The sequence below is a fragment of the Artemia sp. Qi Xiang Cuo genome, chromosome 5 (genome assembly GCF_049724085.1).
Source record: "Artemia sp. Qi Xiang Cuo chromosome 5, ASM4972408v1, whole genome shotgun sequence".
NCBI classification, from domain to species: Eukaryota; Metazoa; Arthropoda; class Branchiopoda; order Anostraca; family Artemiidae; genus Artemia; species Artemia sp. Qi Xiang Cuo.
The window spans coordinates 51,547,991-51,574,041 of NC_142798.1; the positions used below are offsets into that span (position 1 = coordinate 51,547,991).

The 26,051-nt window shown below is 37.1% G+C and overlaps 1 protein-coding gene across 2 annotated transcripts in view; it reads right to left on the minus strand.

Annotated features, from left to right (window-relative positions):
* Papss (3'-phosphoadenosine 5'-phosphosulfate synthase) overlaps nt 1-26,051 on the minus strand; it is a 61,123-nt gene that overhangs the window by 19,875 nt on the left and 15,197 nt on the right. For both annotated transcript variants that reach the window (XM_089089690.1, XM_089089691.1), the window contains one exon: nt 4,053-4,167. In XM_089089690.1, the coding sequence (XP_088945816.1) occupies nt 4,053-4,167 (115 nt within the window). The remainder of the gene's footprint in view (nt 1-4,052; nt 4,168-26,051) is intronic.

Sequence of the window (26,051 nt, forward strand, 5' to 3'; positions counted from 1 at the left end):
GTTTAGGGCATAATTTTTTGAAATTATAAAAGACGCAAAAAGGGGAGCAGCAGTTTTTCTATCTGCAAGATGAATCAGAGAGAATATACAAATACAGCAAGAGTTAGGAACTAATTATCGGTGATGCAAGCTCTTAATATGGACTTAGTGCCTTTTTTATTTTCCGTCTTTGTAGCACAAGCGTGACATTAAAACCAAGGGAAATCGCATGTCCTCTTGGCTTTTTGTTGACGGGAGTGACTACAATGCGGCTTGGGAATAAAATAATAAAAAAAAAGATTTTTAACCAGAAATATACAAAAACCAATGAAAAGACAGTTAAACACACAACCCCACGCCCCCCCCCCCAAAAAAAAAAAAACAACAAACAAAATAGACAAAGAAGAGTACAGTTTTTGGGTTATTTTCTAGTTGGTCTTATAACATCAATTTATATTCACTAAACCAAGCCTTAGCCTTAGATCAAGCTGAAGTAAAATTTAACCAATGTCTCAGCTCAAGCTGAAGTAAAATTCAATCATACACTAACAGGGTAGTCATTCTACGTAAAAAAAAGATCAACTCTGGAACAAATTGAACACAAATGAGTTTTACATAAAAATTTCCTGACAAAAAAGTGAAGAAAAGCATTCCCAAAAGTCAGTGAAGATCCTAAGCCAGAAGATGCCCCAAAATAGCACTCAAATAGCACCCACAAAAAAATAAATACTTTGAATTTGAATTTTTTTCTAAGGGTCTTTCACTATGTATTTGGACCTGCTGAGAACGAATGCGATCTTTAAAAACGCTTTAAACATCAGTTTCACCCCTTTCCCCCAATAAAATAAAAGCTAAATATTTCTGAAAAAGGACAACAATTTACTTTCCTTCCAAAATGTGACGGAAAGTCATTCTTTGTACCTTAACGTACCTGCTGACCTACACAAAGCTCAGGAATGAAAGACCTTATGGCCTCAAATTTACATAGCCAAATTTTTCTAGGAAGCACAAAGTTGATCCAAAAGTCCAAAAACGTGTTTATTTAATGAAATTACATTAAGAAACATACGCACTAGAAAAAGTTACGCCTTAGAAAATATTTCTGTTTGAAGTTATTAGGAGTCACGACAGGGTATCTTTTACAAACTGCATCTGCAAAGAATGCCCCAGTTTCCACCCAGTGTCTCCCAGTCCTTCTTGTCATGACGCTATAGACGAATTATGGCTGCTACACAGAATACCATAGCAATTAGAGTTGTCTTATTGGGATACCTATGACAACTATGTGGCTAAATGAGGCAGCATTTAAAACGCAGATGTTGTCTTTGACGGATATTGCTGAGGGCCTTCGACCGGCGTTTGCGCTCATCGAAAAAAAAAAACACAAGATATCTCTGCCGGTGTGATCTACTTCACACTTGCTATGCCACCGTAGGTTAAGAAGGAAGAACATCTTACCCACAAAGCGAGGAAGTAAAGGTCTTGCAGATATCACCTTGCAGAGAATTAAAGTGCATTTTGTCATCAGAGATGCCGACGTTTTTATTGTGAAGAGGGAAGTTTCGCTTCTCAGTTAAAGTACAGATTTGATGGCTCTGTGCTCAAAAGAATGTCCACCACTCAAAAGAAAACATCAACCGTCTTTTCTACCAAGTTGAGAGCAAGCCTAATGCAAAAAATTTCAGTATTCTAAAAGTGAAGCAGAGCCTCGGTGACACTGCAGCTGACATTCTGTTCTTGTATGCCTTCCTTGGATGTGAAACTGCATCAAGACTGCAAGGTTTCGGTTAGCCGGTCGGGGCCAGGCTTGCGAAACGCGATAAGCACAAAGCTGCTTCACTCTTCAATCAAGACGCAGTGTCTAAAGATAAACTGGCTAAAGCTGGAGAGGAGGCTCTGCTGAACCTTTATAATGTTAAATACTGGGACAGGTTCTTTGCTCTACTATACAGGCCTTTCGCCAGAAAACTGTCAGTGTCGACGTCCCCTGTCAGAACTGAAAAACTTCCAAACACACCCTAAAATTCTCGATACCCCTTCTATCTAGCTTTTTCTGAGATATCTGAGTGGAAGAGAAATCCTTCCAGTCTAGACCCTATCACTTGGGGTTGGCGCGTCCAAGATCATGAGCTCGTGGATTCCTACCTATTCAGTATGTTTAAACGGGGACTGCACCAACGTGGTTGAGCACCAGCAGAACCAAGACGAGTTTGAAGCTTACTCAGACTTTTAATGAAAAATTACTACTGTGATTATAATTACGGATGCGGTACCCAGTTTAAGTAAAATCAGTTTCTGTTTTTTTGTACACACAACCTTCTTTTTAAATGTTACATCCAAACAGCAGATGACTGACAATACGGGTAAATCACACGGCTGCTTTTCGTGAAGAACTATAAGACTTGTTGTTTGGTTGAAATTAGATTCTAAAACTATTTGTTCTTAAGTTCCTCGTATCCAGTTTAATACGAATCTATTCTCCTTTTTCCAAAACGAAATATGATTTTGGACGGTTGGCTCAATTTTTGGCTGCCTAAGAAGTTGTGGCCAGCATTTTATTCCAAAATGTTTTTTTCAGAAAAGTATATTCTCCGGTATTCTTCAACCAATTTTGGCTTGTATGTTTTTTTTTGGGGGTGAAACTATAGTCTCAAGCAATTTTAAAGCTTATATTTGTTCTCAAACGGTTTGAATAAATAGTAAAACATCCATTCAAAGGCAAAAAAATTAATTTTTGGGCTATAATTCGGGACTTAAAGTGCGATTTCGGAGAATTTCCCAGTTTCAGATATTTACAGACTTTTTGTGTGTTATTCCTCAGATTTTTCTGAACAATTTAGTGAATAATATTTTTGTTGAAATGTTCCACCTCAAACCATAGAACGACTAGCCTATAAGTAGCTACAACTATGTTGCGCAGGAAAGAGCTACCCGGTATACGAATTCCGATAAACAGGAAATAAACATATAGGCGATTCATGTAATATTTTATTAGACAATTTATGAATGAGACTGCAAAACTTTTAACCTGACTTTTTTTTATCAGAAAAGAAAAAACATCGAACTATCGCTCACTGTTGTTTTCTTTTTTGTAATTATTTACAGAATTTCACAATTAACAAGCTAGTCTTGATTTATCAAGGGAAAAGGTTGCCTTTGCCTTACGGTAGAAATTATCATTATACTTTTTTTGTATTTTTCTAGAAACAAATCAATTCGATTACAGTATTCTCTTTTTGGAGTTGGAATTCTGAAACATTAATAGAATTTAAATCAACGTTGATAGTTAGGCACATGTATAAGGAGGTGGACCTAAGGGTCTGCATCCCCTAAGATTTAGGATGCTTTTGATTGCCCTTTTTGTTCTATATTTTTCATAAACTCACCTACCACTCGCATTTTGAAACCCTCTCTCCTTGTAAAAAGTTCCGGCGTATTTGACGGTTGTTAAAGTATTGGTGGCTTCAGAATAAAAGTAACCAAAGTCTACTTTGTCATTCTCCCAGCTGAACTGCTTGAACAGGGAAGCTTTCAGAATAACGTGATCAACATCTGCATGACGTTATCCTTATTTCCTAGCTTTTGCCAAAGTCATTATAATTCCCATTGAAAATTCGGTAATTTTTGAAACGCTCGATCCCTTTTTTTGTAGCCACTTTAGGTCACTTTAGGTCTTTTTAGGTCACTATTAATGCTGCAAAGTAGTCCTTTCAACAAATTCCAGCTTGTAATTAAAATAAACAGAAACCTCCAAGAATATGCAGAGAATGGCCAAAATTAATAATAAATTTTCTATACGTAAGATATGAAAAGCTATTACAAACAAAATTTTTGTCATTTAACTTAATATCTACGAAGAGGTTAATCTGAAAAAAAAAATTTCCTTTTCATTCTTTTTCATTTTCTTATTATTAAGTTACGCTGAACTCAATATATTTTTAATTTTGAGATCCTGTATCTCAAAAGTTACTTTTCTGGAAGTGTTTCACTTTAATACATAACCAACATATAATTGTCGGATATAAAGAGCAATAAAATAATTCTTTCTCAAGCATAGAGGAAATGTCTTTTACCTGTAAACCAGACAGTACATCCTTTAAAAGCACGACCTTCTCCAAGGATCTTTCCACGAGTGTCTCTTGTTACCAAATGCTTATGATATGTAACATTTGTCGCTTTTTGAAGGGACTAGAATAAAAAGTTGATAAGCTTAAGCTGCGTTAGAGGCGCTAAATTTATTTTAGTATAGCTCTAGCTAGATGTTCAAATGAAGAGCTGGACGCAAAAAGTCATGGAGTTATTTAAAGAGTTCCAAATCAAGGACCTGTGTGTTGAATAGTGCTCTTTTGTATAACAGACGCCTCTTTGCACTTAGATGCGTGGCTTGCTATTGCTTAGCTACGGGTAAAACATGGAGTGTCCAGATCCCCCCAAGCAGGTCTCGTGCATCATATAGCCTATATCAGTTTTCTCATGTTGGTCCCCAAATTAAAAGGATCGCCATTTACGTTTCCAAGAGATATTTTTTGAATCTCTCATTGAAATTTTCTTATGACTCAGTTCAGCTGAGTCATAGGAAAAGGGAAAGACGATTTCATAGACTTAGGTGAGTATTCTGCGAGCTAAATGAGGAATAATTCAGCTTCAGAATACCGGGTTTCCACAATCTAGCTTATTGGTGACCTTTATTGACCGAGCGCAATAAAGTACTTTCTGAAAGTTAGCAGGAATACTTTGCCATCTTCACGACCATGTTTGAGCACTTTATTGACACAATGTGAGCGGCCTTTTAGGATACTTTTATCGCAAGATAGCAGTTCGTAATTTGACTCATTTCTTAAAATTTACACCTCTGAACCGACTGCAACTCGAGATAATAATCTCGTTTTGTAATTTCAGACTTTTTATATTGTTTAGTCCAATATATGTCCAATAACTCCATGAAATAGAATTTGTATGCGCCGCAAAACATATTAGCATCACTATAAAATAAAAGTTCAAAATAGGGATAAAATCCTTTTTAATAGACAGTGTATAAACAAATCACAAAAAATACCAGATATTTCGGTCACATATACAGTGACCGTCATCAGTAGTAAAACAGTTTTACTACTGTCGACGGTCACTATATATGTGACCGAAATATCTGGTATATTTTGTGAGTTTTCTATACACTGTCTATTAAAAAGGATTTATCCCTATTTTGAACTTTTATTGTATCGTCATGGAAAGGCAGTGTGGTCTCCGAAATTATCTTTTAGCATCACTTATTCAAAGATGGTACATAAATTTATGTGTATTGTACAATTCATATTTTATTAAAAATCTGATTGGCTCAAATTAGCGCCAGTAAAACCTCGGAACTTAGCTATCATTCGATAGCTAAGTTCAGCTTTATTTATCTACCTAATTATATTTGCATTTTCCTTTGTATTTTTTTCTGATCGAAACTATGTTGAAAACTTACGAAAATAGGAAAATTCTCCTGCTTTAAAGCAAGTTTCGACCATTAATTAAGAAAAAGTCTAAGCAATATCGTAATCGACTTTTTAAGGTTAAAACTAGCAAATAAAAACCCTTAAACTTCTGTACGCTCTGTAACTGTATAAACTCTATCTGGCCACATTAGAGGGAGTTTGAACGTAATGCCAACGGCAGTGATTATGATTTCTTTATTCGCATATGGTTATATCTTCAAAGTTACCTAACCTTCTGGCTTGGTGAACGGATAAATCTAAAAATAATAAACCCAATAATATTAAATATCTCGTCTGTAGGCTTGTCGCAAAATCGAATACATTGAACATAAGCCTTAATCAAGCAAACTAATTTTTTTTTTCTAGAAATAGGAAGTAAACAATAAACTTCAGCACACGACAAAATTAGCACATCGTCAGTTTATTTTGCCTTAAAACGAAGCACAGAGGTAAATGACCTTTGAAACAAATGAAACACAATATTTAAATAAGAAGCAGCAAAAATGACGAAACTGTTGAAAGCCAAGCTTCGCCTGGTGAACGTCAAATCCTAGCTTTTTCTGTATCTAAACCTGAACTTATTATAGTCGGATCCACGTGGGACACGTTTTAGAGCAAGAACAATCAACTATAGCATCCTTAGGTCATTAAACTATAGCAAATACTTCAGATTCCATAAAGACTTGGACATCCAATAGCGGTTTTAGATCGCATAATCTGGGGGGGGGGGCAAAGTATACCCGAGGAATATCTAATATTTTTTGAAAAAATATATATGTTTTTACTTTTATAACTTTAATAAATCAAATAATTTTAACATTTTGATTACTAAATATCAGTATATGTATATTAAACTGACAATTTCGTTTGTATTTTTATCAGTAAAGTGCAAATTTTGTTCTGGCCTTGGGAAGGTACAGGGGTTTTTCGTCCAACTTATATGAATTTCTGCTCGTTTTGAGTTTTATTCCTTTATTTATTGTAACTTTTGTTCGTTTTGGGTTCAGTTATTTCTTGATGCGGATTTGTGGTAGTTTCGAGCTTGGTAGATTATTTGATTTTATTTTTGCTCATTTTTTTGTTTAATGGAGTTCTTTACTTTTCTTTGAAAAACTTATTTTGTGGAAAAAGTTTTTTTTAATTAATTTCTGTTCGTTTTAAATTGACAAAGTCTTGTCAGGGAAAAAGTTTAAATTTAAATCGAAAAAGTTTAACAGTTTGAATATTTTCGTTTTTTTAAGACTTTATAGTTTGGCCTGCTATTTGTATACTGGAGAAACATTTTCAGCAATTTTTAACAACATACACCATGTTAAAAATCTGAACACAAATAGTAGTGTTTAACTTAGTTTCAAACCTCCTCTAGTTGACCTGAAATGGAAAACTTGATACCTTTCGCCCAAAAATATGTTTACTTTATTTGATAGCTTGGATACACTTACACTATTTTGATTTGGTTAGATTTTAAGAGCAGAAGTAGCTTCGAAAGTTTGAACATAATACCCTTAGTCGTTCTTGGGAAACTGCTGAGATGCCTTATTGGGAATTAGCATTATCACAGTGCATTTTGATTTAATCTTAAGGCAACATTTAGTTTTTAAAGATAATGGGCCAATGGGAGGGTGGGAGTGGAAGGGTTATTAGTTACCCTCTAATCACTTTCAAATATTGAAAATGGAATAAACCCTTTCTATTTTCAATCGAATGAGCCCCTTTCAAAGTTCCCAAGACAATTCCTTCGATACGAAGTTCCCTGGTCTAAACAACAACAACACCAAAAAACATTACTAATCACTTTCGACTATTACAAAGGGCACTAGCCTTTGAATTTCCAATCAAATTAGCCTTTTTTGAAGTTTTTACGACAACGCCTTCTATAAAAACCTTATATGCGCCCAGGGCATAAATTAAAACCCTTGCCCTGAGAATTGTGGGAGAGTGTCCTTCACAAAAACATATTTTCTATCTGGAAATCAACTAGCCTACGCTAAACAAAATGGATATCTCAAAATTTTGATTGGATGTGTTTGGGTGAATGAGTGACGTGGGGGGGGGGGGGCTAGTTGCCCTCCAATCAGTTTCGACTATCAAAAAGGGCAATAGCCCTTTGAATTTCCGATCAAATGAGCCCCTTTTGAAGTTTCTATGACAACGCCTTCTATAAAAACCTTATACACCCCAGGACATAACTTAAAACCCTTGCTCTGAGGGTTATTGGGGAGTGTCCTCCTCAAAAACATATTTTCTATCTGAAAATCAACTACGCTGAACAAAATGGCTATATCAAAATTTTGATTGGATGTGTTTGGGAGAATGATGGGCGTGGGGGAGGGGCCAGTTCCCCTCCAATCACTTTCGACTATTAAGAAGGAAACTAGCTCTTTGAATTTCCAATCGAATGAGCCTGTTTTGAAGTTTCTACGACAACGCCTTCTTATAAATCCTTATATGCCCCCAGGGCATAACTTAAAACCCTTGCCCTGAGGGTTGTGGCGGAGTGTCCTCTGGGGGAGTGTCCTTCTAAAAGATTTATTTTCTATCTGGAAATCAACTAGCCCACGCTGAACAAAATTGCTATCTCAAAATTTTGATTGGATGTGTTTGGGGGAATGATGGGCGTGGAAGGCTAGTTGCCCTCCAATCACTTTCAACTATGAAAAAGGGCACTAGCCCTTTGAATTTCCAATCGAATGAGCCTGTTTTGAAGTTTCTACGACAACACCTTCAATAAAAACCTTATATGCCCCCAGGGCATAACTAAAAACCTTTGCCATGAGGGTTGTGGGGGAGTGTCCTCCTCAAAAACATATTTTCTATCTGGAAATCAACTACGCTGAACAAATGGCTATCTCACAATTTTGATTGGATGTGTTTGGGGGAATGATGGACGCGGGGGGGGGGGGGGTGCTAGTTGCCCTCCATTCACTTTTGACTATGAAAAAGTGTACTAGCCCTTTGAATTCCCAATCGAATGAGCCTGTTTTGAAGTTTCTACGACAACGCCTTCTATAAAAACCTTATATGCCCCCAGGCCATAACTTAAAACCTTTGCCCCGAGGGAAGTGGGAGAGTGTCCTCTTCAAAAATATATTTTCTATCTGGAAATCAGCTCCGCTGACAAAATGCCTATCTCAAAATTTTTATTGGATGTGTTTGGGGGAATGATGGGCATTAGGGGGGCGGGGGCTAGTTGCCCTCAAATCACTTTAGACTATTAAAAAGGGCACTAGCCCTTTGAATTTCCAATCGAATTAGCCTGTTTTGAAGTCTCTAGGACAAAAACTTTTATAAAAACCTTATATGCCCCCAGGGCATAACTTAAAACCCTTGCCCTGAGGATTTTGGGGGAGTGTCCTCCTCAAAAGCCTATTTTCTATCTGGAAATCAAATACATTGAATAAAATGGCCATCTTATAATTTTGATTGGATGTGTTTGGGGGAAAGGTGGGTGTAGGGGGGGATAGTTGCCCTCCAAACCCTTTGGACTATTAAAAAGGGCACTAGCCCTTTTCATTTTCAATCGAATGAGCCTTTTTGAAGTTTCTACCACATCACCTTCTATAAAAACCTTATATGCCCCCATGGCATAACTTACAACCCTTGCCCTGAGGGTAGTTGGGGAGTCTCCTCCTCAAAAACATATTTTCTATCGGGAAATCAACTACGCTGAACAAAATGGCTATCTAACAATTTTGATTGGCTGTGTTTTGGGAAATGATGGGCGTGAGGGGGGGGGGGGGGCTAGCCGCCCTCCCATAACATTCCACTATTAAAAAAGGCACTAGCCCTTTGAATTTCCAGTCGAATGAGCTTTTATTGAAGTTTCTACGACAACACCTTCTTTAAAAACCTTATATACCCCCAGGACATAAAATAAAACCCTTGCCCTGAGGGATGTGGGGGAGTGTCCTCCTCAAAAACATCTTTTCTATAAGGACAACAACTACGTTTAACAAAATGGCTATCTCAAAATTTTGTTTGGATGTGATTGGGGGAATGATGGGCGTGGGGGGAGAGGGTAGCGGGGCTAGTTGCCCTCTAGTCACTTTCGACTTTTAAAAAGGGCACTAGCCCTTTGAATTTCCAATCGAATGAGCCTGTTTTGAAGTTTCTACGACAAGACCTTCTATAAAAACCGTATATACCCCCAGGGCATAACTTAAAACCCTTGCCCTGAGGGTTGTGGGGGAGTATCCTCCTTAAAAACATATTTTCTATCTGGAAATCAACTACCCTGAACAAAATGGCTATCTCAAAATTTTAATTGGATGTGTGTTGAGGGAATGATGGGTGTGTGGGAGGGGGGGACTAGTTGACCTCCAATCAATTTCGACTATTAAAAAGGGCACTAGCCCTTTGAATTTCCAGTCGAATGAGCTTTTATTGAAGTTTCTACGACAACGCCTTCTTTAAAAACCTTATATACCCCCAGGGCATAAATTAAAACCCTTGCCCTGAGGGATATGGGAGAGTGTCCTCCTCAAAAATATATTTTCTATCTGCAAATCAATTCCGCTGAACAGAATGGCTATCTCAAAATTTTGATTGGTGGTGTTTGGGGGAATGACGGGTGTGGGGGGGGCTAGTTGCCCTTCAATCACTTTCGACTATTAAAAAGGGCGCTAGCCCTTTGATTTCCAATCGAATGAGCCTGTTTTGAAGTTTCTACGACAACACCTTCTATAAAAACCTTATAAGCTTCAAGGGCATAGCTTAAAACCCTTGCCCTGTTGGTTGTGGGGGAGTGTCTTCCTCAAAAACATTTTTTTATCTGGAAATCAAGTACGCTGAACAAAATGACTGTCTTAAAATTTTGATTGGATGTGTTTGGGGGAATGATGGGCGTGGGGGGCTAGTTGCCCTCCAATCACATTTGACTATTAAAAGGGGCACTAGCCACTCCAATTTCCAATCGAATGAGCCCTTTTCGAAGTTTCTACGACAACTCCTTCGATACGATGTGGCCGGGTATGAAAAAAAAACAAAAAAACAACACATTATGCCCACATCGTTCTTTACTTAGGCAGCGCTAGGGCGCTGCCTTTGATACCCGATAAATACATTGAAGTGATTCGTGCTATGTATAAGAATGACATTGCAGCGGTTAAGGTACGAAATGAGGTTAGTAGCTGGTTTCTTATTGAATTAGGAGGTAAGCAGGGTTGTGTTCTATCTCCATTTATCTTAATCATTTTGATAGACTTTGTCCTAAGAAGCATAGCAAAGGCTAAGGGAGATCACGGAATCAAATGGGGGAGTACAACTCCCCTAGAGTTAGATTATGCAGATGATTTGAGCTTTCTAGACGAAAGTGTTAGCAAAATGAATGAATTTTTAGCTTTGAGGGTTCAGGATGCAAGAATAGGTTTGAAAGTTAATATTAAGAAGACTAAGTCGCTTAGACTGGGAGTAAGTGAAGGTAAAGAGGTGATGTTGGGTAATGAGGAGATAAATCAAGTGGACAGCTTCACTTACCTAGGTAGTATAATTAGTAAACACAGTGGGCGCAGTGAAAATGTTAAAAGTAGAATAGTCAAGGCCCAGGGTATTTTTTCACAGTTTAAAAAAGTTTGGAAGAACAGGAAATAAATCCGCGAACCAAGATTCGAGCATTGGAAGCTACAGCGATGACCGTGGTCAAGTACGGTTCTGAAACTTGGGCGCCGCGAAAAACGGATGAGGATCTATTAGGTGTTCTCCAGAGAAATTGTCAATTACTAGTTTGGAAAACCCGTAATTTTAAACAGTAGGCTGTATGCAGCTCAAAGTGCAGCTCAATCCCACTTTCTAGGGCTATAGTAACAGAAAGATTGAGATGGCTAGGGCACGTTCTGCGGATGAAGGATGACAGTTTGTCAAATATCGTCCTTTTCGGTCAACCCTCTAGGGCCAAACAAAAAGTGGATCATCTCCAAATGGGGTGTGAGGAGATCGTGAGGAAAGATTTAAGGGAAACTGAAACTCCTTGAGGGGGTGTAAAAGAGGGGGGCTTTAAATTAATTCGGATGGAGGAGGAGCATACGTAACTGTGTTGGCTTCAGGTAGCTTGAGACTACAGTGAGCTGTCAGCAGTAGTGAAAGCAGTAGCTTAGCAAAGGGTGATGAAATCTAAATGCCTTGAAGATTTGGCAGCTAAATTACAGTATCAAAATAAAATTCACCTCGTGTCTTCAATGTAGACATAAACCACCTTTGTCAATGTCCTTTATCCTTGCAGAAATATGAACAGATGTAAATTTGACGAGAAAAAAAAAATTACAATGGCGCTGAAAATATATTCTTCTAGGTCAGTTCAGTGTTACCAATAGGGGTACTTAAGCAGACCTTGCTGACTGCTGCAACATGGAGTGCACAGTCAGCTTCACAGATACTTTACAAGGAAAAGGACAAAGAAATTAATAAGAGTGCTAGGAAAGATAAAAGACTTTTCCTTGAAAATAAAGCTGCTTTAGCAGAGGACGCCGCTAGAAAGGGGGATTCTAAAACTGTTTACCGGTAAACTAGTGAGATGGTTGGGAAACAGAGCAGCAGAATCACCCTGGTCAAAGACGAGAATGGAGGGATTTTATCAGACCCAGATAAAATTGACGAAAGGTGGGCTGCCCACTTTGAAAAATTATTCAATAGACCGAGACCCAGTGACCGACAAATATACCTGACACCAACTTTTTACAGCTCGACATCAATACAGACCCGCTAAGCTCTGTCGAGGTCATGTATGCAGCAAAAAAGCTAAAAAACGGACGAGCTCCTCGCATAGATGGTATCTCAGCAGAAATGCTAAAGTATTCAATAAGAACATGTCTCTCAGTGTGGCTCGCCCTTTTCACCAATATATAGAATATAGGGAAGGTTCCCCGTGAATATGCCAAGGGGATATTGACGAAAATTTTCAAAAAGGGAGACACAATGTTGTGCGATAATTGGAGAGGTATCAACCTTCTTCCAGTATCATGCAAACTATTGGCTACTACTATATTGTATCAGATTCAAGATGCACTAGATACACATCTGCAAGAAGAGCAGCATGGTTTTAGAAGCGGCTGGTCGTGCTCTGACTTGAATTTTGTACTGGGAACGCTTGTCGAGGAATCAAAAGAGTGGGACAACAAGCTATTTTCTACTACTTATTGACTTCAGAAAGGCGTTTAAATCGGTTGACCAAGAATGTTTGTTGAAAGTCCTCAAGTATTATGAGGTGCCAGAAAAAACTAATGAGCATGATCATGTCCCTATTCGAAGAGACTGAGTGCTGCGTCAAGACCGAGAATGGCACAACCAGATTTTTGAAGATTATGTCTGGTGTGCGTCCGGGATATGTACTTTCCCCGTTTCCTTTCGTAATTGTAATGGACTATATATTAAGATGAAACTCTGGATATGGCGTAAAAGCAAGCAGTAAGCAACTATCTGATTTGGATTTCATGGATGACGTGGTCTTGCTAGAAGATTCTAAACAGAGGTTGAAACAGCTACTTGACGCAATTATACAAAATTCAGAAAAAGTCGGGCTAACCATTAACGTTGACAAATCAAACAGCATGTCCATCACAAACTCACCATTTGTACTGCATCACAAGAACACAAATATAGAACAGGTGAAAGATTTCAAATACCTGGGTAGCTAGATCAATTGTGATGGCGAAATAATGTCCGAGATTAAACGCAGAAATGGTCAGTCAACCAGAGCTTTTAATAGACTAAAGCCCATTTGGAGGGGTACCAAATATTGTTTACGACTACAGTTACGTCTCTTCAATAGCAATGTGCTCTCCATACTCCTCTACATCAGTGAGTTCTGGAAAATGAATCAACAGCTTGAAAAGAGAAATTCTTGCATTCGAAAATATGTGCCTAAGGAAAATTTTAAATATAAGCTGGCAATAGGGAATTAGTAACTCTGAAGTTCGTAATACAACTGGCCAGCCTCTCATTACTGCTGTTCTAAGGAAGAAGAGGTGGGCATATTTAGGACATGTACTCCACATGAAAGAAAGCCGCCTTCCTCGGACGAACTTTTGACCGAGATCTGAGGATTGCTGAGACTTCGTTAGTACTTGAATGGGAAGTGTCCCCGCTACAGCATTGCTCCGGGACGAGTGGAGAGGCTTCGTCGACGCCCTATGCGACATTAATGGCACCGGAAGAACAAAGGTCTGAGGTAAGGTTTGCTCTGATTAAACACAAAAAGGAGGACAAATCCAAGTTGTTTTTGGTAACTCAAAGTAGTTCGCTGGCACTTAATAGGTGGATGAGGTTCAACACTTTGAAGTTAAATTAGAGTAAATCTACTTGGATAGTTTTCGAATTCTTCTTATTGCTATCCCTGGCTTCAAATATTTATTATACTTCTTCTATTAAACTTCTATTATATTTAGTTAAGTAATTGGTTATTAAGTTGGATGAAAGATTGTTTCAGCGAAAATATTGAATGAAAATATTTTTAACCGATTTAGGCATCTAGGTATTTTAAGACACATTCAACTATTTCCGAAATAAATTCTCCGTCTCATTCATTTTTCACCCCCCCCCCTCCGCTCTCTTTGGTTATCTATGCTGGTTTCTCACTCGAAGCCTCGGTGTGTTGAGTAGAATTCTTCAATGTGTGCTAAACAATTTAGGTCTCCGGTAATTGGCCAGGGCGATTTACGAAAAAAAGAAGAAAATATTGTTTTTACCCGTGTCAGGTGTTCTCACTTTTTACCAGGCACTTTTTATGCTTGATATTCTATATGGTGCTGCTCCTGAGTGCCACATTAGTGCGTGAGTGGGCATACGATCTACGTACGTATCACAAAAATCTGTTGAGTAGACAAATTAAGAGGCCGACACGATCGACTTTTTCTTGCTTTCCTATTTGGGATTCACTTCCAAATGATTTAGTTTTGGAAAGCTATAAAATACCTTCACCTGGTCTGCTAAAAAACCATTGCATTAGCATTTCTGATTTTTTTTTTTATGATGGGTGTTGATTTTCCCTCAGGGAGAATCAATTAACTCTTGGTTTAATTTTTAGTTTAACTTTTAAAAAGGAGTATATATTTTGCCATTAATATGGCAAATTATATATTGCCATTATGTATGGTGTATTACTGTGTATTAAAGCTATATAGCCATAGAGACCAGTATACTTACTGATTGTTTAGTACGTAAATTTTTACATTTCCATGATCAGGGAATTTAGCCTCGACCATGGTTATATTATGATCACGATCAAGGTCTGTGTCAGTGGTTTTATTATGAGTAGTGTACGCTCATACATTCATTTATTTAAGCAAAATGTTGTAAAACATGTAACCCTAAACTGAATATTTTTCAACTAAAAATGAAATACAAGTGGCATTGAAATAAACTGTACTTCACAATCTTAAGTGACTTATTCCTTAATGCTATATTTGATTTTTTTTTTTTTTTTTTGTTCAGCAAAAAATCAAGCCCTTGAAACTTCAAGAAACTTAAACCACAATCCCTCTCAGACTTGATAAACATTTACAAAACTATTACTGCTGGGAAACAAAAGTGAGCTATAAACCAATGGATTTTAAGTCTAGTCAAACCCCCAATTGCAAAATTAGGCTAATATCCCACATTTTCCCATGCATAAAACAAGTTTTCGACCAGAGTAATTATCCTAGGAAGGAATCGTTATCAGTTCCTTAATCATATGCAGCGCAATAGCGCTGCCAAAGTAAAGAACGATGTTGGTACAATGTATTATTTATTTATTTTGTTTCTTTCTTTCTTTTAGACCAGGGCACTTTGTATCGGAAGAGTTGTCGCAGAAACTTCGACAAGGGCTCATTCGATGGGAAATTGGATTTAATAGCACAATTGGATTTGTGCTCTATTTAATAGCCGAGAGTTATTGGAAGGCAACTAACACCCCTTTCACACCCGCCGTTTACCCAAACTCCCCCACAGACTTCAGGGCAAGGGTTGTAAGTTATATCCTGAGGGCAAATAAGATTTTATAGAGAGCGCGGTCATAGAAACTTCAAAAAGGGCTCATTCGATTGGAAATTCAAAGGGCTAGTGCCCATTTTGACAGTCGAAAGTGATTGGAGGGCAACTAACCCCCCTCTCAACTAACCAGCCTGACAAACCCTTCACACCCCTCAGGGCAAGGATTGTAAGTTATACCCTTGGGGCTTATAAGGTTTTTATAGATAGCGTTGTCGTAGACTTTATGCCCTGGGGGCATATAAGGTTTATATAGAAAGGGTAGTCGTAGAAACTTAAAAGGGTTCATTCGATTGTAAATTGAAAGGGTTAGTGTCTTTTTTAATAGCAGAAAGTGATTGGAGGGCAACTAACCCCCTCTCACACCCACCATTTCCACAAACACATCCAATCAAAATTTTGAGATGGCTATTTTGTTCATGGTATTTGAACGCTCTGGAAATTATGTCTTTGAAGATGACAAACCCCCCACACTCCTCAGGACAAGGGTCGTAGAAACTTCAAAAAGGGCTCATTCAATTGAAAATTGAATGTCGGAAGTGATTGGAGGGCAACTAACCCCCCTCTAACACCCGCCATTTCCCCAAACACATCCAATCAAAATTTTGAGACAGACATTTTGTTCAATGTAGTTGAAAGTTCTGGAAATTAGGTCTTTGAGGACGACAAACCCCCTCCCCCCGCAGCTCTCAGGGTAAGGGTTGTAAGTTATGCCTTGGGGGCATATAAGGTTTTTATAGAGTGTTGTTGTAGAAACTTTAAAAAGGGCTCATTCGATTGGATATTGAAAGGGCTAGTGCCCTTTTTAATAGTCAAAATAGATTGGAATACGACTAACCACCCTACCACCCCCACCAAGTCCCCAAACACATCCAATCAAAATTTTGAGATAGCCATTTTGTTCAACGTAGTTTAAAGTTATGGAAATTAGGTCTTTGAGGATGACAAACCCCCCACAACCCCCGGGCAAAGGTTGTAAGTTATGGCCTGGGGGCATATAAGGTTTTTATAGAAAGCGTTGCCGTAGAAACTTCAAAAAGGACTCATTCAATTGGGAATTGAGAGGGCTAGTGCCCTTATTATTAATAGTCTTATAACTGTGATATTCATGCATATGATACGAGGAACAGTGAAAATTTGGTGGTTGAGCTTAGAAGTAGCGCGAAATCAGGATTCCGATTGCAGTTTCTTGGAACTGCCGTCTGGAATTCTTTACCAGTGAGCATTAGGGCGGCTGAACATCTTTTGGATTTTAAGAGAAAGTTAAAAGAATAGATATTAAAAAATGGTTAATACATGGGTGAATTTAATTTATTATTGTTAATATTATTTATTTTTTAATGAAAAATGGGTGGTTGGAGTGGCAGGGAGTAATGGGTGGATGGGAGTGGTAGGAAGGAATGGGTGGATGGGGTGGTAGGATGAATGGAGATGGTAGGGAGGAACGGGTGGATGGTAGGTCCTGGGGTAGGGAGGTTGGGAGGTAGAAGTTAATTTGGATTTGATGATGTGAAGGAGTTTGGTTTGCTTTTTCCTCTATTTTTATTTTATTTAGTTGTTGTTTGTTCGTGTGTTTTGTAAATGGCTAGCCGCATTACTGCGCGTTAGCAAAAACTTAGGTTTTTTCATTAGTGCATTAGTTGTAAATTATGAAGTGGTATAATCGTGTTTATTAATAAAGTAATAAAGTAAGGTAAATAAGTAAAGTATTAACAATAATTTTTGTTAAAATTTTGGAGTACCAAATATTTTTTCAGATGTTCAGGAAAACCCCCAAAATATTTAGCGACAGTGGAAACTCTATTGATCAAACATGGATGTAAAACATGGGCGCTTCGAAAGATCGAGGAAGTGATGTTAGATGTTTTCCAGATGCTTCTGCTCCACTTAAACTAAGACTATATTGGAAGAGTGGAGAGTGATGCTCCGAATAACCTGAATGTAGAAGCATGTGCAGCTTTGTCAGACTGGTGGCTTGATGCTGCGATAGGTTGTCAGTAGTATCTATAGGCTTTACTATCGCATATAACATACAGTTTAAGTTTTGTATCACAATACGTCAATAATGGTAATCACCCCTGGAAAAGTGAACCCCGAAATGTGTTTCAAGTCAAATTTTTTATTCTTTTCAGGTGTATCTTTGGATAAATCTTTTTCCTGGGGGGTCACGAAAATATTAACTAAAACTCATGAAAAACGAAGCTGACGAAAAGCAGTGGCAATGTCCTCGTAGAGGAAAGTTCAGAGTGTATCAGTAAAATAACTACTGACAAAAATATTATGTATGGTATATACACTTAAATCCATGGTGCAACCTAGTAAAGAACGAACCACGGTCCATAGTAACCAAGAATTAAAAAACGCGTTTAAAAACAACTGACGAGCGAGAAAGAACTGTCATTTGTTGCGGGTCAGGGAATAGTAATTAAAGCAATAGTATATATAGTATAAAGTAATAGTATATGTATCTCGATTAGTCTTAATAGGAAAATGTTATTTTGAAAACTAATTTATAGGAATTTCAAAAATTAGCCTAAAAACCATTGTAATTTCCATTGCCAAAAACTCTATACAGGAAACTTACAGCCTCTTGGCTTGAACAACAAGGAAAATCACCTTTTTACATGGGTAGCACTGATGTAGCCTATATTTTCCCCTATTTTTTTCATCACTAGCGGAGAACCACACAGAGAGGGCTCATTTGAAAGGAAGCTGCTATATCTAGTGCATTTTGTAGTTAACAAAACATAATATTAATTTTCGCGATTTTCGCAATTTCGAAAATTTTAAGAAAAACTGAATCTTCACACACAAAGCTAATATAGTACTCATATCTTTTGATAATTCATTTTCTAGGGTATGATGTCATATTTCAGTTTGTTCTTTACTGTACTATATAGATTCCAACGATCTCTTTTTACCCAATAAGGGACATCATTAGAAATATATATATACATATATATATATATATATATATATATATATATATATATATATATATATATATATATATATATATATATATATATATATATATATATATATATATATATATATGTTTATAGGGAGGTTTTAAGAGGTAAGGAATAAGAGTTCGATATTCGGTATCGTGTAATATTAGGGCATGAAGTCCTATATTTCGAAAATTTTAATTAAAAAGTACAATGTTAAGAATCCTCCAAATGCTTTGACCGTTAAAATTTGACCATAAAACCTATAAAACTGAAGCAGAAAGCGGGACCTTTTTATTTAACAGGTCTGCTCAGGGCATGGAAAATTGGAATAGAGAGAAACAAGAAGGAATATCGACTCCTTGATTTCTGATCACAAAACATTTAGATTTTCATGAGATAAATCGGTCAAATCAAATTAAAAGGTTAAATAAAAAAAAATCTGCCATTATTGCTATCTTGGACAACAACTTTTAGACAATATGTTTATAGTGTCAATGAAATTTAGATAAGGCAGATCAAACAAACATAATAATCTGACAAACAAAATTTCCAGATTTCGGCACAAGTTCTAGCTATTGTCATCATGCAATTATACAAAGCATAATTATAGTTACAGGGCTACTGAAAGCACATAGCAACATAATTAACGCAGTTTCTAAGGGAAAAGTGTAAAAAAGATCAAATAAAAAGTTCCTATATCATAAGAAAAGTGATGTTTTCTTCCTTGGTGTTCCTGTATCGTACGAAAAGTGATGTTTCACTAGTTTAAATCCTTCACTAAAATTAGGTGCTAGCATTACCGACGAAAAGGAGACACGCTACCACTTTCTCAATCTAGAGAACACTTACTAATAATGATCAAGTTCAAATTATTTCTCTCATAATATCCTTGTTGAACAGCGTTTATTTCTTACCTTTTTCCTACACTAACAGCGGTGGTCATAAGACTTAGTAAACAAGTCGATTCTCTTATGTTCTATCCAAGGATTTTCAATTCTATAAAATCATAGAGCATAAAATTTGGTACGGCCTTGCGGTACTTAAGCCTACCTGGTCGAGGAAAAACAAATGTATCACGAACCGCATCAGTACAGGAACCACATCAGCATCAATAAAGGATTAGCCAAGGAATGGCTTTAGATTTGTTTCCATAATTTATGCATACAAGATTACAAGGGCCACTGTGATTGCTACTTCACGGCCTGGGTCCAGCAGAACCCCCATAATTTTGAGACGTATGTTTAGCTCAATACATTTACGCTTATATGAAAAAAAAAAATTATAGAAAAAGATGAAGAATACAAGAGAAAGAAATCTTGGCAACATTAAATTGTGAGAGCATTTTTATTTCATTTTTTGTAACCTTTAAATAGAGTATGGAAGAGGAGGAGTATTCACCAGTTTGTAAGCCTCGAGTGGCTTAACGGTCCAATGAGAGCGTAGTCGAAGCAGCAGATTAGTCACCTCTGGTGAAGCCTACACATCCTTTTATAATATTAAATAAAAAAACAAGTTTTTTTTTAACTGAAAGTAAGGACCGACATTAAAACTTAAAACGAACAGAAATTATTCTGTTTATGAAGGGGGCTCAACACCTTGCTAGTTACGCTGAAGTTTTCCATTGTTAAAAAAAAAAAAAATAGAGTTGTGAAAAAGTCAAACTAGCGTAAGGAGCGAGGCGTTGAAGAGGGGACAACCCCTTTCATATACGGAATAATTTCTGTTCGTTTTAAGTTTTAATGTCGGTCCTTACTTTCAGTTAAAAAAAACTTGTTTTTTTATGTATTTGAACGTTTTTGAATAAATGCAGGTTTTGATCTTGGCTCACCGTACATGAATAATTAAAACAAAATTTTAATTTTATTTTTATTTGGTTAAATGACTTTCTCGAAAGTTCTTAAATTTTTTTACAAACGTTTTGATTAGTAATAAATATACGTAACTTACGAATTAACTTACGTAACGAACATCTATTTTCATAGATTTTTAAGACGTATATCAGGGGTTCGCCCCCTAGTCAATACCTTGCTCTTTAAGCGAAAGTTCGAATTTTGTTCCAATTTTTTAAAAATGACCGCTTAATCACAAACGCCGTTAATTAGAATAAATAGCTCTTATGAAAGTACTAAAAAATCTTTGGCTTAAAGAGCGAGGTATTGACTAGGGGGTGAATCCAATCATATATGTAATATTTTCTTTTCGTTTAAAGTTTTGATGTTTCTGCTGTTGCAGTTGAAAAACTTGTTTTTTTATATTTATTTTCTGACCTTTTTTAAATAATGCTGGGAAGTCCGGCGTCCCCTTCATAGCAATGTCCCTTCTCCACTGTAAACTTCCTTCATGGAAAGATCCTCCCACACAACCCCCGACCCCCCCCCCCCACTACCAGGAAAAATTTCCCCTGAAAACGTCTGTATACTTCCCAATAACCAATACCGTATGTTAACATTGGGTAAAGTTCATAACTTTCAGCCCTCCCCCCGGGAACTTCAGAGGATTAAGTCATCCTAAAAGACATACTTATGATATTTTCGAACATGCTGAACAAAATGGCTATCTCAAAATTTTGATCAAATGACTTTGGGAAAAAAATGAGCGTGGGAAGGGGCCTAGTTGCCCTCTATTTTTTTGGTCACTTAAAAAGGGCACTAGAACTTTTAATTTCCATTCCAATGAGCCCTCCCACGATATTCTAGGACAACTGGGTCGATACGATCACCCCTGGGAAAAAAAAAACAAAAAAAACAACAACAAATAAACCCGCACCCGTGATCTTTTTTCTGGCACAAAATGCAAAATTCCACATTTTTGTAGATAGGAGCTTGAAACCTCTACAGTAGGGTTCCCTGATTTGCGGAATATGATGGTGTGATTTTCATTAAGGTTATATAACTTTTAGGGGGTCTTTCCCCCTTTTTTCGAAAATCAGCCAAATTTTCTCTGGCACTTAACTTTTGATGAGTAGGAGTTAACTTGATGAAACTTATATATTTGAAATCAGCATTAAAATCTGATTCTTTTGATGTATCTATTTGTATCAAAATACCGTTTTCTAGAGTTGCGGTTACCATTGAGCCGGGTCGCTCCTTACTTACAGTTTGTTACTACGAACTGTTTGATTTAAAGATTATATGGTTCTACTTCAAATTATATTTGTTTAATCAGAGGCAAGGCTGTTCCGTGTATTATTTTTTGCCCCTGGCCACTCAGTACGGAGTGGCTGGTATTAGAAACTTGGAAGAGGGCTCATTCGGTTGGAAGTTGAAAGTTATAGTACCGTTTTTAACAGTCAAACGTGATTTAAGGTCAACCATTTCTCCTCCCACGTCCTTTTCGCTTCCCGACCCCTACACAACACCCCGACAGATCTGACCAAAATTTTCAGATAGCCATTTTATGTTAAATCTCAGGTGCCCAGTGGTTCAAAATGTCAGAGATCGTCCTTGAGGTTAAAAAGATCACACATTTTTGTTGTGGCGGGGAGGGGGGTAGGGAACCCGGCAATGGAAAAAAGTCTTTTGGTATTTATTCATCTTGGCACTAAAAGCTGAATCCTTGGGCTAAAATGAGCATAATGTACAATAAGTTTTCTAGGGACACAATCGCCCCACCAAGAAAAAAAACCAAAAACTAGGATTTCCAAGCTGATCAGATAACCAAGATCAAACATGGCCACATTTTCTGCAAAAACCTATCTGTGAACAACCTGTAATTTACGTAATTTAGGGCTATTTCCCCAGGGGCCATGGTGGTGATATCGATCTGGGAGGCATACTATTTAGATCTTTGGAACTTTTTGATGAACTGAACTAAATAAATTGTGATAAAAAGAAGTTTTTCAAAGAAAAATCAAGAGCAATATTAAACCAAAGACGTGCAGAAATCAAGCCAAATAATAATTTAAACTTAAAATATGCAGAAATCAACATCAATGAATAAATCAGACCTAAAATGGACAGGAATTAAATAATAATCAAGCAAAACTAAAAGGAACAAAAGTTACCAAAAGCCTTCCTAGTGTGGTAAAGCTTTCTAATTAAGTTAATTATTAATTGAGTAAAAATATATTAAGACGCAAAAATAAAGTTTCAAAATACCACTTTTTAAGATAAATATACAAATCGTGGAATGTGTGGGCCTGGAGGGAACTTGCTCAATAACCAATTTCCTGGCTAAATGCGTCAATGTACCGGAAGGACGTGGTTAGTTTTTCATACATATACCCCGATTTTTGAGACTGGAGGCAGACCTTTTGACTTGCCGGGTGAACTTCTGCCCGTTTATTTTATCGTTAGAAATACCTTGTAATTTTGTCTTATCATTGTAAGTGTCTAAGTATCTTATTATATATTATTGTAGTTTCGGAGACTTGTGGTCTACTTGGGACAGCCAGTCCCAATAGAAAGAATATATCTGATTATTATTATATGTTAAATGAATAGAAGTATTGTATTTTAGACAACTTCTCTACGATCTACCTTTAGCCTCTCGAACATACCCAGTCGGTACGCCTCATTAGTTCGGTCATAGCCTAAGGCACGCTACCAAAGTTTAATTACCTTAGGGCCAGAGTTTATCTCCCCTATAAAGGGAGAATAAAGGCATCTACGACTACAACCCCCAAATTCCATAGAATAACACTTCACAACAACTTCACAACACTAGCCCCCTAAGGCTTCGGCTTCTAAAGGCCAGAGCATCATTTTGGGCTTGACTGAAAGCAATTTTTATTACAATCAGTATGGTTTTGTTTGCCAAAACACTAAAAAAAGTAACAAACAAAAGAAAGAAAATCGCCATAACAACCAAGATTACTGAAAAAAACTAATGAAAATTGCCCGGCTGTTTTATAAATAATGATCTTGTCTTGGAAATCTAAGCAATTTTGGATCTATTAACGTTACAGAAGAGAAAATGTTTAAAATATGTTTTGTTTTCAAACAGTTCGTGGTAACGAACTGTAAGTAAGGAGCGACTCGGTCCAATAGTTACCGAAACTCTAAAAAACAGAATTGTCCTACATTGGTCCTACAAGATTGGGAGAGGGCTCATTTGAACGGAAAATAAAACTTCTAGAGTCCTTTTCCCCCCAAGGTTGTCCAATCAAAATTTTGAGATAGTCATTTTGTTAAGAATAGTTGAAAGGTCCAATAATTATATCTTTGGGGATGGCATGACCCCTCACAGCCATTGGAGGAAGGGGCACAAGTTATAGTATTTGTTAACAGAAAGTATACAGACATTTTCAGGGAGGGGAGGGGGTCTGGTGATGGATTTTCTACGGGGAAATTTCCCGTTGGGATGGAAGTTTTCGGGGGCGAGCTTTACCGAGAGAGTTTTATACGGGGGGAATTTTCAATGATGCGTATACAAAATCCGTTTCGTGTGCATAACTTTATCGTTGGCAACCTCATTTTACATGCGGAGATGCTCTGGGGTATTTTTGACCGGGGGAAACTTTCAGCAGAGTTGGAATTCTCTGGGGGATTTTTACGTAGGGGAGGATTTTCATTGGAGAAATTCTCCATGGGGAATTATCACCAGGAGAAATATTCCATTCAACGGAGAAATATTTCTACGGGAGAAATTTTTCCGAAATTTAAACAAAAAACAAGTCTTTTTTCAAATGAAAGTATGCTAAGGAGTATTTTTCATCACGATTCTACGATTCTAAAGCAGAATCGTCCGCAAGAAATTTTCTACGGAGAATTGGTAGCGAGGATAGAATTGTCCCGGGGCAATTTCCCGGGGAAGGATTTTACATGGGAAGAACTTTCTATTGAGGATTTTTTTATGGGATAGGGGTTACATAAAGGGGGAATTTTCCATTGAGGAGATGGATTTCCAGGGATTGTTTGAAAAAACGATCAGAAATTAAATAAAAAAAAGTTTTTTCTGCTGAAAGTAAGGAGCAGCATTAAATCTTAAAGCGAACAGAAATTATTCAGCGTATGAGGGGGACTATCCCCCCCCCCTATACCCCACTCTTTGCGCTAAAGTTCGACCTTTTGTCCTACTTCTTTAAGAACTATTCCTGAAACACAAGGGCCGTTTAATTAGAATCAAAACCTTTTCTAAAAGTACTAAAAAACTTTACCGTGAAGAGAGGAGTATAGAGGAGGGGACAGCCCCCCCCCCCTGACATACGGAATAATTTCGGTCCGTTTGAAGCTTTTAATGTTGCTCTTTACTTTCAGTAGAAAAAACTTGTTTTTTTCCTATTTAATCTCAGTAAAGCGCAAATGACTCTCATCGGAGAATGCCCTTCCATTATGTTTGCTTCTTCAACTTACATATTTAAGGAGAACTGATCTTGAAAATCATTGGAGGTATCACTCCCTACTAAGATCATTAAAAGTTTAAAAATTATCAGGAAATCTTAATATCTTAAAAAAATAATCTAAAAATTAACTATTTTGCTTTGTAACCTATAATACAAGGAATATTCTGATAACCAGTTTGTGACGACTTTCAAGGAATATGACGACATTTCAGGGAACGAGGTAAAAGAGTCCCTCAAAAATGACATCATACTCTAGAGAACCAACTTTTCAAAAAATACATGGTTTACATTATCTTGTATGTGAAGATGCAGTATTCGTCCAAAATTGCGTTCAATTTTATTATGATAATTCGTTGCTTAAAAAGACACTAGATAGAGCGATTTTCTTTCAAATCCATCATCTCTCAACATTTTCGGACCAGTCTTGAAGCATCAAAAACGAGGTTTTTTACTAGTTCTATTACTGACCAAAAGACGCTTTGTAAACCTTTTTTAAAACGGCCAGTTAACATCAAATATAATGAAAATGAAAAAAAATCTATATAAAACATCCATGCAAAATGACTTCGTGTGAAAGCACGATACTCATAAAACATTCAAATCACTTACTTTAAAGACAGTACTTTACTAACGACATTTCTGGCAACCTGAAAGCTAAAAAAAAGAACTAAGAAAAAGCGGTACTAGTGCATTATGCGGGCCCATCGCTATAGACTGTATCAAGGAAACCAGCCACGAAACCCGTCAAACGGGCTATTTGCAAGAGACCACTATAGATAAATGATTGCAAAGCCATGGTTTCTCAATAAGTTGCAATATTTAACCGATTGTTTTTTGGGGTTTAGGGGGGGAAGGTACCTAGGTTAGGCTAGGTTGTGTATTTAATATATGATATGCTTTATCCAACACCCCCACCCCCTAATGTGCAAATATATAGCCCAAATTTGTTTCTAAACTATTATATATTCATCCTATTTTATTTCATTAGCATTAACCAAACTTGACTTCTTCGCGGTGCCCGCATAATGCACCAGTACCGAAAAAGCACTACTTTGGTCAAAAGTGACATTTTTTTTTACCAAAATATATATCCAGTTGGGAAAGGTTTCGTTTTCTGTCATAAATTTCTAAAATATGTCACTTTTCCTTTTATGTCACTGTGCATCAAAATATGGGAATGTGTCCTTTTGGCATAAAAAGTAGGATATCCAGTTGGCAACCCAGTTCAAGATTAGACATGTACAACCCCCAATTATCTGTGATAAACCCAAATATTTTAAACAAACACGACTGTGTTATGGCTAAAATAAAACTCCAAAAGACCGATTGGGCCTAAGGACTAACTGGTCAAATTTGGGACAAATGAAAATATGAGTCGTTGGCACTTTGATATACTGA